This window comes from Python bivittatus, unplaced genomic scaffold (assembly GCF_059951505.1).
Source record: "Python bivittatus isolate LINGU-HERP-01145 unplaced genomic scaffold, Pbiv_v1 ctg000170_np1212, whole genome shotgun sequence".
Lineage (NCBI taxonomy): Eukaryota > Metazoa > Chordata > Lepidosauria > Squamata > Pythonidae > Python > Python bivittatus.
In genome coordinates, this window is record NW_028277039.1 from 822,721 (window position 1) to 836,112 (window position 13,392).

Here is a 13,392-nt window from a genome sequence, read left to right on the forward strand (position 1 = left end):
TAGGAGACAGATGGGAAAACATGACCCCCTTGTTCTAGTTCTGCTCCTTGTTGTCCCAAAAGGTGCCAGAAGGTGGTGCTGCAAGGCTGTTGGCTCTGTGGAGACTGCCCTGTGTGCCCCCCCACGTGTGAACAAAGCTGGGAGCATAGAAACATGGGATTGGAAGGGCCACTGAGGCTGTGCTATCCTTACAGTAGCACAGCTGAGGCTGTGGTTGACCAGGAAGCCTCCAGTGCGTTGGAGTGTTGCAGGGTAGGGGAACGTGGAACCTGGGGGGCCCTGATGATCCGCCTGATGTCCTAATTAACTATTTCACCACACTGGTGTAGCAAGTCTGGTTGTTGTTTTTTTAAAGGTTGAGAAGTAACAATCAGACCTTTTCTCCCTGAGGATCTGAGTAAGCTAAAATTCCTGTTTTGAAACAAAAGTCTATTGAAATTATTCTCTGGCACCTGACAGTTCTGCTCCATTGTCCAACATAAATCATGCATGGTTCCTGCAGATGACTGTTTGAGATTGTCTCAGTTCATTCTTGACTCTGCTTTTTCACTGCTTTCCATATAGCTAGGTTGGAAAAGATATTTCTCCAAGTTTGAGTGCACCTTTCAGGGCCCATACTTTGTGTGTATTTTCCAACCATTAATGCTTGTGAAGAAGCATTAGAGGAAATGAAGCAGGTTTTTTAATCTTTAGGTATGTGATTCAGCTCATAGAATTCTTGGCAATAGTGAGGATTTCTGGGACTTGAAGTCTACACATCTGAGGAATGCCCAGGTTTGGAAGACTGTGGTGGAAAATTAGAGAGGTCCAAAAAGCGAGAAGCAGCTCTAGGAAAACTTTTCAGATTCAGATCCTTGGGAGCTGGGCCTTGCCTTAAATGGGGCTGAAAAGGGTAGTAAATGTAAGGGGCTGATTGACACACCAGCAGCCCTTTCTCCTCGGGCTGTTTGCAGACCTGGCCTTGGGATTGTATTTCTCCTACCTCCTTTGCATCTGACAGTCTATCAAGACCCTTTAGGAGACAATCTGGTGATGGATTTTGTAGGTTAGTATTGAGTGACTTACCAAGATGTTTCATCTTCCCAGGAGAGTTCCATTTCCAACTTCTCATGGGACTGTTAGACATTCAGCTGAGCTTTTAAAAACTATTGGAAGTAGGTTTGTTGTGACAACTGAATAATTGTCTCTTTCTCTGCCAGCCTCTCTGAGATATTGTATTGTGCAGGATTGTCCCTGTCCCAACAATAGGAAGCTCATGGCTCAATTGTTGCAGGAACTCTAGTTCAAAGACATTTTACCATATTTTTCCTCTGCCTGGGACCTACAGGAGGACCAGACTCCTAAGGCTCAGGAAAGGGAATGAGTAGCCCTCATTAGCAAGGACCTGCAGATTCCACTATTGTCTGCAGAACGGGTGGAGTCTCCTGTTGGCCAACCACCCCACCCCTCTTCTTTAGATAACCTCCTTTTGCTTTCCTTCCAGGAGCCAAGAGCATGGGGTGCTCTCCATCTACCCCAACAATGAATTCCTACTTCTATCAGTTCATGATCAACTTGCTCAAGAGGTTCAGCAGTGAGAGGAAGCTGCTAGAGACCCGGGGAGCTTTCATCATCAGGTCAGCCCAAACCACATCTTCTCTTGCCTCTGAGTGGTTTTTCCTTCATGTGTCACTGCTGTTGGAGTCTCCTGCAAGCTCCATGATAGGCTCTGGGCCAGGAGTGGTCCTCTTCTGGAGCTGGTGCCAGCAAGAACAGCTTCTAGCTTCCTGACCATCAAGTTAGCAGCAGCATAGTTCAGGTTCTCAAGGGAAGGAAAAATCTGCCAGCACCTGCTAAAGAGTCTAAAATTACATGCCTGTTGTTTGGGAAATGCTCTTCGACAGCTGACAGACTATTCTGAAATCTGGAATCATCCTGAGATAAATTCCTCTGGGTTTTTACAAAAATAATTGCCTCCAGGCCCTGTTTTCAAGCCCATCACAAACACTAGAGAGACACGTCATTCTTTGTCAATTATTGGAATGTGGGACTAACCTCGTCCTAAATTAGATTGGGGCTGGGACTCCCTCCTGGGCAAGGCGTCTGGCTGCAGGGATCACCTACTAAGGGAGGAGAGGGGAAAGAACAGCTGCACTGCCAGCAAAGTTGATTTGGGCCAGTGTGGGTACTAGTTGCCTGTGCTGTCATGTGTAGCCTTGGAAAGTCTGACCTATAAGCCTGGGATAGGCAATTTGTAGGACTGGGGACACATCTGGAATTTTGAGACTCAGTGGCGATGCAGTCACAAAATGGTTGCCACGGGAGACTTGCCATTTGATAGAATGGTAGTAGCCACAATGGGCATGGCCACTCATAAAATCTCCATTTGCCAGCTTGTTAACTAGTTCCATGGTTATTCTCTAGCATTCTGATGCAAATATCCTGATGGCTTGCAACATGCCAGCTTCCTATTTATTGCTTTTTTCATGTTTTTTTAAAGTAAATATCAGGTGGGCAGAGTTCCTTTTGGCCAAGAAAGGGAATATCTTGGGGAAATAGGCAATTTGTTGTCTGTTCCTACCGTTGTGTTCCAAGGTTGAAACAGTTGCTCCCTAACTCTGCCCTACATCTTGGGGAAGGGGTGTGTGAAAGCCCAAACTTCCCAATATTTCAAAACCAGCTTTTCAGAGGAATTGCAAGATGGGACCCCTCTAAGGTCCTTGGAAGGGGCTGCAGGAAAGCCTTGCTGCAGCTCCACAGAATCTTCCTGTGATGTTGCCTCAGCACATTTCCTTTATGTTCTCTTTTTAGAGAGGAAGGAGGCAGAACGATGGGCTTTCAGGGACCCACATTTACATTTTTCTGTTGGGTGGGATTCACAAGATTACCCATGGCCGGGGGGGCACTAGCCCAGTTCCTCTGTGGGTGTTCTCCTTGAAAGCTTGTGTCTGAGAGTGAATTCGTTGCCTCCCAGGTTTTTGGCTGGGTCTAGCTTGGGTCAAAAAAATGCTTAATTAATGGCCACTTTAGTTCTCAGTGGGAGACCCCGAGTTTCTTAAAATGAAATGGGTGTAGTTTGTGTGCTACAGATTCGCTTCTTGTCAGTCCTGGGGGAATGGCTGAATACGGGAGCTTTGTGGGTTGGTTCAGTAGCGCAGGGACAGAAGCTGGGTACGCAGCCCGCTCCAAGAGACGGTTCCCCACCTTCTTTGCTCCAAAACAGGCTGGAGCCTGTTAGTCACAAGAAGCAAGTGGCAGGGTGGGGCTGGGGGATGGCAGCAGCCCCGTCTGGCTCTCAGCTGAGGCCTTGTGGGACAGGCTGTCTTGGAGTCTTGGTCCCTTCCAGAAGAGAGGTGGTCAGCTGGGCCAGTCCTCCACCCCTCTCACCTCTACCAGTGGCCTCTGGGAGTGAGCCCTCGTGTATGGAGAGTCCCTTATCTCTGGGGGCCAAAATCTGGGTTCTATTTCTGCAGATCTCCAGCTCAAGGGCCTTCTGACTGGCTGGCTGGGCCAGCTCAGAACTTGTTAGCCTTGCTGGGCAGCTGGTGGCCCTGATCCTGTTGGGTCGGAGCTGTGACAAAATAGGTGTCAGCAATGTTGCATCACCAGGTCTTTTGACAATCACTTGCTTTAGCTGTTTGAAAGTCGAGAATCAGCCCTTTTGGTCTGCTGGTTTGTGCTTTCGGGAACTCTTCCTGCAAGGTCTCTGGCACTGCCTTGCGTGCTTAGGTCAAAGAGCAGCGAAAATATTGGATCTAACATGATGTGCCCATCTTTCAGTGGAGGGCAGAACCTAGCTCTTGACTTCTTGACTTGGAGGGCAGCTCAGCTGGGACCACACTATGCTCAGCAGGGCAAAATGAGGTAGCAACGTTTGGTGGTGAGAATGTTGGCTTTGGGCTCTAGGCCTTGGGCTGTGCAAAGAGAGCCTGCCTTCCACCCTTCCTGATGGGCAGACCAGGAGCCTTCTACTGGGAGAAAAGAAGGGGCTGAGGCAGCTTTTCTGGCCAGATTGTTTCTGGCTCTGAGGACTAATCAGAGGGAGACAGAAGCTGAGATGGTGATGGTTCTCCGCTGGTCTTCTCCTGCCAGAGCAGTCTTTATGTCTTTTTAAAATTGCTTGTTGTGTCTGCATCAGGAATTCAGATCTTAAACAACAAATAAAATTTTGATCATCTTGAGTCATTGATCAGACTTCCTGTTGCTTGAGTTAAAAGCTATTTCATATGCAGAAAGTGTATACATATCTTCCATCCAGGGCTTTAAATACGGTGCACTAAAGTCTTTCTTAGGGAGTAAAACCATTTTCTTGGCTGCAGCACACATATGATAAATTAAATCCGTCTCTTTTCTCTCTTACGTAGCACTCTTATCTTTAGTTTTGACTTCAAGATTTAAAACCCAGGTGATTCTCTAGCCCCTGATGCATTTGAACAGCGAGTTCCAAATTATTGCTAGATGTGACCAATGAAATTCCCAAGCTGGTCTCTCCTCCCTTATTGCTCATTTGGTTCATTCACTTAACAGAAGAGCTATGGATATGCTTGACAGTTCCCTGAGGCCCTGGCCCATTTGGCCTGTGGGTTGATGACCACCTGGCTCTTACGGTGCCAGAGCTAAGATGTACATTTATTTTTAATTGCTGTGAACAAGAACATGCCTTCTCCTGAGGGTTTGCCCTTGTAAGTGTGTCTCAAGTATGAATGGCTATACTTGTTTATCTTGGTCAGCTTAAACCCACCCAGATTCTTATGGCTGAGAATTACTCACCAATATTTGTATTGGTTTCAGAACCCGCCCAGAGTCCCCTATTGTAGGGGAGATGGGCGGGAGAGAAATCCAATAAATAAACCAACCAACAAACAAACTCCTTCCCCTACTAGTCTTCCTTTTCCTCATGTCCCTTTCTATATCATTTGCTCAAATACATCACATCTGTCTTCCTCAGCTGGCTTCTCACCACTAACTGTAACAGCCAAGGTCTCAAATGGCCCCATGAGAGTTGGCTGGAAGCATTATCTTATCAAACTGGGAAGGGCTCTCAGTCATATCCCTGTCCAGGGTTAGGTGTTATTCCCTTAAAGACTTGCAGTTTTACTTGCTAAAAAGTTATCTTTGACTCATGTGCTTCTTAATAGAGATTGCTGGGTGGAATCAACCCAGTCTTTGTGTCTGGATCTGCTTGGGTGGACCCTGTAGCCCCTGAGTTGGGGAGTAGTCTGGAGGAGATGAAGCCTATTAATTTGGTAGTCTTACCTATGGTTTCATTTACATATTTGTTATCCAGTAGGTCAGAGTCATTTGGCCAGTGCCAAAAAATCACAGCCTCAGGATTTGGACTGAAATTAATCTATTATTAATGCACAATGCCTGAATTTTTTTTAATTTTATACCCAGCATCTGATAGAGAAAGCAGTATGTGATTAGCTAGACATAGATATCTTCTGTGGAGTCCTTGGGGTTCTCTGATCTTGGTTCTTTTCTTGCAAATGTTTCATTACCCAGCTAGGTAACATCTTCAGTGCTTAATAATATTAATTAAGTTAATGTTAATAGAGATTAACAGCATCTACATACTATTCAAAAGAGACAAAAGACCAGAAGATCGCCTCACCAGCAATCATCACCCAGATAAGCAAAGGTTACCACCAGGCACACAATCAAGCAGCAAACATATGCCAATCAAGGAATTACCAGAGGAGCAAAACAAAAAACCCCCACCCCCACCCCCACCAGCACTGGCAAGGCAGGCCACAGTATATGAATAGAGAGCAAACCCCATCCCATTTTAGCACTGAAGATGTTACCTGGCTGGGTAATGAAACGTTTGCAAGAAAAGAACCAAGCTCAGAGAACCCCAAGGACTCCACAGTTCAACCCTGAGCTACACATATTCACCTCTTTAGATATCTTCATATTAAAGGAATCCAAATAGTGGCATAAAAATGTAATAAATAAACACAGTGGAATAACCCAGAGTTTTCAATCCATACATTTTAAATTTCTGAACTTCATGTTTCTTCCCTTAAAGATTTGCCTTTTTCCAACAACTTCTTGTCCCTCTAGTTGCTGAGTTAAATTTTAAATCTTTGCTTTATAAAATCATTTTTCTCTAGGGAGGAAACATTCAACTCTTTTCAACCAAGTCATGGGGATGGAAGTATTAGTAACTATAATAACTGCAAAAACAACACTATTGAGTATTTATTCATTTTAAGTTGTTTCAGTAATATGACTCTAAGACTCTAATACAGCAATATATTGAAACTGAACAATGCTTATACTGTATATGTCATTTAAAACAAAATCAGTAAGACAAGTGTCATAAATGTCCCAATCCATAACTGCATTCTGTATTCATACTAAGGCACAAACAGCAGAGTTAATGGAGTAAATAATCAGAATAAAATTGATGTGATTATTTGTAGTGAAACTGAAGTGAGGCAATGTTGGAAGGTGTCCTTTAGAGACTTGTATGGGAAGGATAGTGATATGACAAAATGTGAAATTGAAGCCACTGTTATGAATGTTAATGTCCAAGAAAAAATAAGGAAAAGGAAGTCATAAATGCAATATGAATGTTGAACAAGAGTAAGATATAGATGGTATAACTGAGGAATTGTTAAAACATGGATGTGGTTTGTAATTGAGGAACTAGTGCGACTAGTTCCATGTGTGTGACAACTGCATCTATGCCTGGCAGTTTGAAGAATGTTGTTCCATTATCAATATACAAAGGAAGGGCAGCCTGGGTGAATGCAAGCGTTGCAGAGGATTAGTTGTAGAATTGTAGAATTGTCATGGAACGGCTCTAGAAGATTTGGGAAGTGCAGGGCAGATCATTAAGAAATGTGTGAATTGTATATTGGTTGATTTAAAGAATGGGTATGATAAAGTGAATAGGCTTGTGGATGAATATGGAGTTCATGTTTGGGTAGTAAACAGAACAAGTATATGATGGATGTAAAGGATGTTCAGGAGTGAGAATAAATGGAATGCTTAGCAAATAATTCAACACTGAGCAGAGAGTAAGATCAGGATATGTAGTATTCACCTTGGTTTTTAAAATGCATTAAAGAATAAATGTATAAGAATGCTTGTGGAGACATTAGAGATGTGTTGCTTAGGGATGTGAATGTGTGTGTGCTTTTCTGTTTAGATGATGGCTGAAAACCCAAAAGTTTTGCAGCAATGGTTAGGTAGATTGTATGATGCAACAACAAACATGGATATGAAAATTAATATATCAAAGACACATTTCCTGTGTTTGACAGGGAAAATGAAGGAAATTATTACAAGTTACTTATAAATGGCAAAAAACTAGAACAATTTGTATATTTTAGCGGAATGTTTACTAAAGGTGGGAAAACTGAGAAATGTTAAGAAGTGCATTTGCTTGTAGAAAGATCATGGATAGGATGTAGTCTTTTGTGAAGAATTGATGTTTGCTGAAAGATTCAGATTCAAAAACATTTTGTTCCATTGTGTTCTGCAGTATGTGGTTTGCCTCAGAAAGGAACTGTATGATGGAAATGTATGCTAGGTGGCCACCTTTGTTGAATAGTTTATCGGGGTTGGACTAGATGACCTAGAAGGTCTTTCCATCTCCTGCATTCTTCAGTTCTCTGAGCCAGCAGGAGGTCAGTTCAGAAAGTGATGGTGGGATGGGCGTGCCCCCACTTCGACACAGCATGGTTTTTTCACTCCAGAGTAAGAAAATGCCTTGTCAGTTGAACAAAGGAAGTGGCTTAGAATGCAAAGAAGAAAAGGCGAACTCAGTAGAAGTGCAGCAAAAAAGTCAGAGGAGCCACGGGGGATTATTTAATTTTAAGAATGCCCCCCCCAATTTGCACAGTGTGACTCTGGACAGCATAGAACACCCCCCCCCAAAATAAAACAATGTGGAGAAGCAAAACCATTACAAGAGGGAGTTGGACTATTATAGAAAAGATTCCTTAGTTCGAGGGAAGAGGGAAATGTGGGGAAAAGGTTTAGAGTAACTCTGCCTTAATCATGCTTGGTATAAGTTGATCTGGAGAATTGCTTTGGCAGGCTTTCAAATTTCTGTTACGTTACTCTGCTAGCAATAAAGATCTTTAAGAAATCCAAGCAGTTCTTGTTTCCTGAGTTTAACATTAATCTTGAAAACCTCTCAAAACAATTTTCCAGATCAAATTATACCTAGCATAATTCCCAGGGTTTGTTAGACATCCCATGGTGCACATATAGAAAAGCATCCACTTAAATATTGTATCAGTTGCCATAAGAAGAATCTGTTGTTAGAAATGTTAGGAATTCCTTGTGAATTTGGCAGATGGACATTCAATCTTGGCACTGGAAGTGGCTGCTGAAATTAACAACTCCAGCCCCTCTGTCAGTGCAGATACTCAAATAACAGCTAATTGATGAAGTGTCATCACGTCGGTGTCAACTCTTACTGACCACCCAGATAGATTCTCTCAAGTATGATGGGCCTTCAGGTTGTAGGTCTCTCAGTGGTGCATTCATTACTGTCATGATTGAGCTCATCCATCTTGCTGCTGGTCATCCTCTTTTCGCCTTTCCTTCAACTTTTCCCACCATTATGAAGCTGGGTCTTTACATAATGTATCCCAAATATTGTACTTTGAGCCTGGTTACTTATGCCTTGAGTGAAAATTCTGGATTGATTTGTTTTCCCAGCTATACATGATGTCCTCAAGAGTCTTCTCCAGCACCGAAGTTCAAAAGTATCAATATTCCTTCTATCCTGTTTCTCAGAGTCTAACTTTTGAATCCATAGAATGTCATGGATGATACTTTCCAAGATTTTAATTGCTTCCCTAGCAAGTGTTAATCCGTGACATATTTATTGACTGGTGGATTCTTTACAGTTGATGGTCATCCTAAAATGCAGAATCTGTCTACCACTTATATATCTTCATTGTCAGTTCTAAGGCTGATTGCTGCACTTCTCATTATTTAGTCAGAGCTCAAGAAATACAGAGCCGTGCGAATGGATCAAGAGAGTCCGCTGATGCTTCAAAGGCATTTTCTTCCCTTTAATTTCCAGTACCCAAAAGAGGGGAGGAAACCCCAGCTGGGATTCTTCCCCTGCTGCTTGAGAAAGGCACATTTGACCTGTGCTGCTCTGGCTGAAAATGTGGAAAGCAAGACTCCTGGACACTTTTTGGAACACCATTTTCCCAGCATGCCCTGCTGTTCATTGGCCTAATGGCCATTCACTCCTAATAGTGGATTTGTGGGACGATCCAAGAAAGAGCAACCTAGGGCAGTTGCATGCTCTATGTGACATTCCGCTTGGGCAAGTAGTTTTGAAATGTCCCAGGACCACAAAAAATGAAATTGAAAACAGGCCTCCTCTTAGCAAGGCTTCCACAAGGCACGAGCCAGCAAAACGTCAAAAATGCTATTTCTGGGACGTAGCTGCTGCTCCTCCTCCTCCTCCTCCTGGGCCAAGGAATCCCCCTCTCCTGCTGAAAAGGCGGGAGGGGGGGAAGTTAGAATCACTGGAGATTCTTCTGTAGCTGTTGTTTCTAAGTTCTAGTAGCTTTGCAGATTTCTTGGAAAGCCTTCTAGGGTGCTCTTGCTGTTCCCAGCTTTGATACTGACTCCTGGTTTCTGGCCGGGACTACGCATGCAAGAGGACTGTCCTATCTGCTCCTTCCCTGGGGGAGAGAGAGGAGGACACTGCAGGAACCCTTCAGGAAGCAGCCTTTCCCCCTGCGCCTGGTGCCAGGGCACTGTGGCTCTTCACCAGCCCTTCTCTGTAGATGGAGCTGCAGGAAAGAGAGGTTGATGGAATTAGCAGAGGCAGGGGTGGGATCCTGCGCCACATGGGGTAAATCAGGAGCTGAGGGCAAAGTCGGCGAGGCAAACGCTGGACAACACATTGGTCATCCAGAATCAAAGTGGCTGGGGTTTGGGGTTTTTTGTTAACAAGGAAAAGCCATTGAAAGTATTTGAAAATAAATAAGGCCAAGAAATCCAGACACTGTGGCAGGCCCTGGAGTAAGCAGTCAGCAATCTGACTCTTTCTCAGCCAGGAACACTTACGTTCATCTGGCAAAGGAGAACCCGTTCCCTCTTGGGGGATGTCAAACTGCTCTCATTATTTCCTCTTAGTTAGGACTGGCTGAGAAGCTTCAAGGGTGGGCTGAAAATACTGGAAGAGGTTTGACTGATGTAAAGTTAGGCAGGTAGGAAAAGCGGGAGAGTATGGTAGTATGTGTGAAAAAAAAATCAGAATTAATCACAAGATTTGGCTATAGAAGCAAACATACAATTTTATGGCTGCATCAGTAAAAATCCAGTTGGCAAAATCCTTCTGGGAGGATTTTAAATGGATCACACCCATGAACTCTCTTGGGCACTGAATGGGGGTGCCCAAGGAAAATTGATATTCCAAAAGGACACAGACACATTCCGAAAAGTTGCTGCTTGTTTACTGAAAGCAGATTCAAGAAACACAACCCAGGCATTAGAATCACTGGTTAAACTGGGCTTCTAAAGCGTCCTTGCACCTGAACTAGGTACGATGAAGACAGGTGGCTCCTGATCTCATCTGTCCGCTGACACATGTCTTCCTCCCCGAGGCCTTGCTGCATGTCTGTATGGGATGAGCTTTCTTGAAAGCAAGCCCCAGACGTACCAAGCGATACTGCATGGGGGCTCTGATTGGGCAACCATGCGATGGGAGGCTGAAGCCACTTGTCACTATCGCTAATGGACTCCCGGGTCACCCCAGGCAGTTTACACCTCTCCCTGGTCTGACCCAGATGCCAGTTTCCACAAAAGGTTAGAATAACTGTTTCTCTCCTCAGATCGCTTAGTATCATGTATGCAAGGTAATTTTATAGTGGTTTTAGATTTATTGATGTGATTCTCCTGTTATATTGGCTTTTGTGTCTGTTGTGGCAGTCTTGATTATACCATGATGGGTTTGTATGCTTGCCCCTCCTCATCTTTTCCTGTTGCACAGGGGGTGCCTCCAAGTCTGTATTGACTCCTGGGGACCGCCTGGAGGAGCCCTGCAGTTCTCTTAGCCACATTCCCATTCCTGGGGCCAGGAAAGAGGGGCCCAAAGTCCTCCAGCTGGCTTTGAACCGAAGGCAGGACTAAAACTCACCGTCTCCTGGTTTCTAGCCTGGGGCCTTTAACCACTACACCAAGTGGACTCTCATTCCCCATCACGTTATCTCCTTATTTTTTATTGTATTATTCTGTACTGTTCTTTTGGTCGTGATAAAGTTTGATTTGGTTTGAAAAGAAAGGGTGGCCGCCTTAGAGACAACTTTGGTCACCGCAGACAAGTTCTGAGAAGTTACAGCTTTTTTATTGAAATGAATGGTACCAAATTCAAAACACACCATACAGGAATCAGAATCACACCTTAAACCGAGTTTGATCTCTGATTCTCCTGATCTGTTAAAAAGTATAAAACACATTAAACAAGAAAAGGCATAATACAAGCAGGCCTAGTAAAAACAAAGTTTGTATTCAAGGGAGAGTTTGACTAGAAAACTACCTCAGCAGCATTTTTAGCATAGCTGTGCATCTGGCCTCTTTTAGGATTAGAGTTTCCTAGCAGATTTTGACTGAGGGTGAGGGAAAAACATCTTTGTGGTAGTTCCAGTGACAACTTGGGGAACTGACAACTTTGGGCGTTCTTTTGTTGGAGGGGGTTTGGGCAGCGACTGGATAGGTGCTTCATTTGGGGTGGACATCATTGTCTAATTGGCTTGTGTGGCCAGATTCACACCACGCCCTTGATTGGTGCTGGCTGGAGGCATCTTGAGGGGATTGTGTGCTGATCTCAGTGAAGAATGGAGCCCTGCTTCACCAAGAAAGGTCATTTGCAAGTTGATGCTGTAGGTGATTGCCTCTCCCTGCCCTGAAAACCCAGAGGCCCCGTGATTCAACAGATCCTTTGCACTTACGAAAAGGTCCTTGGAATACTTCCTGCCTGTGCATGGATCATGCCACCTGCCTGCATGAGCAGAGATGGGAAAAGGAGGTTGGATATGACAGGTGGATTAATTTGTTTCAGTTATTGGCCATGCTTCCAACCTCACCGTGGGGATTGCAAGCCTGAGGGGATGGTGGGTTGACCTGGGAAATGAATGGGGAAAGGATTGTGAGAATTGTAGCTCAGACCACCAGGAGGACATCTGGCTATTTTGCCTCATTCTGGCAAGTGTGTCTCATATACTGCGTGCACAATTATTAAGCAAGTTGTATTTTTGAGGATGAATTTCATTATTGAACAACTAGAGTGCTCTCAGTCAATCCAAAATGTTAATAAACCTCAAACCTGAATATTTAAGAAAGTAAAAGTGAGGTTTGGGCTTTCTTAGGAGCATATCTATGTGTACACAATTATTGGGCAACTATTAGTGTGCAGAATTATTATGCAACTAAATGAAAAATGAAAATTCCCCTATCTCACTCGTTTATTTTCATCTGTTAAAGTGAGAACAATAAACAACTCAAAATTTACAAATAAACATTTCTGACATTTCAAATAAAAAATCAGTGACCAATATAGCCACCCTTCTTTGCAATAACAGTCATAAGCCTTCCATTCATGGAGTCTGTCAGTTTCTTGATCTGTTGACGATCAACGTTTTGTGCAGCAGCAACCACAGCCTCCCAGACACTGTTCAGAGAGGTGTACTGTTTTCCTTCACCATAAATCTCCCGTTTGAGAAGGGCCCACATGTTCTCAGTAGGGTTTAGGTCAGGTGAGGAAGGGGGCCATGTCATTATTCTTTCATCTTTGAGGCTTTACTGGCTAGCCACGCAGTGGAGTACTTCGATGCATGCAATGGAGCATTGTCCTGCATAAACATCATGTTCTTCTTGAAAGATGCAGACTTTTTCCTGTACCATTGCTTGAAGAAAGTGTCTTCTAAAAACTGGCAGTAGGTTTGGGAGTTGATTTTGAGTCCATCTTCAACCCGAAAAGGTCCAACTAGCTCATCTGTAATAATACCAGCCCATACCAGTACCCCACCTCCACCTTGCTGGCGTCTGAGTCGAAGTGGAGCTCTGTGCCCGTTACTGATCCAGCCATGGGCCCATCCATCTGGTCCGTCAAGAGTCACTCTCATCTCATCAGTCCATAAAACCTTTGAAAAATCTGTCTTCAGATATTTCTTGGCCCAGTCTTGCCGTTTCAACTTACGTGTCTTGTTCAGTGGTGGTCGAGTTTCAGCCTTCCTTACCTTGGCCATGTCTCTGAGCACTGAACACCTTGTACTTCTGGGCACTCCAGGTAGGTTGCAGTTCTGGAATATGACAGCACTGGAGGATAATGGGTTCCTGGTAGCTTCACGTTTGATTCTTCTCAAATCTTTGGCAGTTAAGTTGCATCTTTTTTTCTCAACACGTTTCTTGCAACCCTGTTGACTA

The 13,392-nt window shown here is 44.0% G+C and overlaps 1 protein-coding gene across 2 annotated transcripts in view; it reads left to right on the top strand.

Moving 5' to 3' along the window:
- Window positions 1–13,392, top strand: part of VAC14 (VAC14 component of PIKFYVE complex) — a 70,681-nt gene that overhangs the window by 43,549 nt on the left and 13,740 nt on the right. For both annotated transcript variants that reach the window (XM_088135446.1, XM_088135447.1), the window contains one exon: window positions 1,484–1,616. In XM_088135446.1, the coding sequence (XP_087991572.1) occupies window positions 1,484–1,616 (133 nt within the window). The remainder of the gene's footprint in view (window positions 1–1,483; window positions 1,617–13,392) is intronic.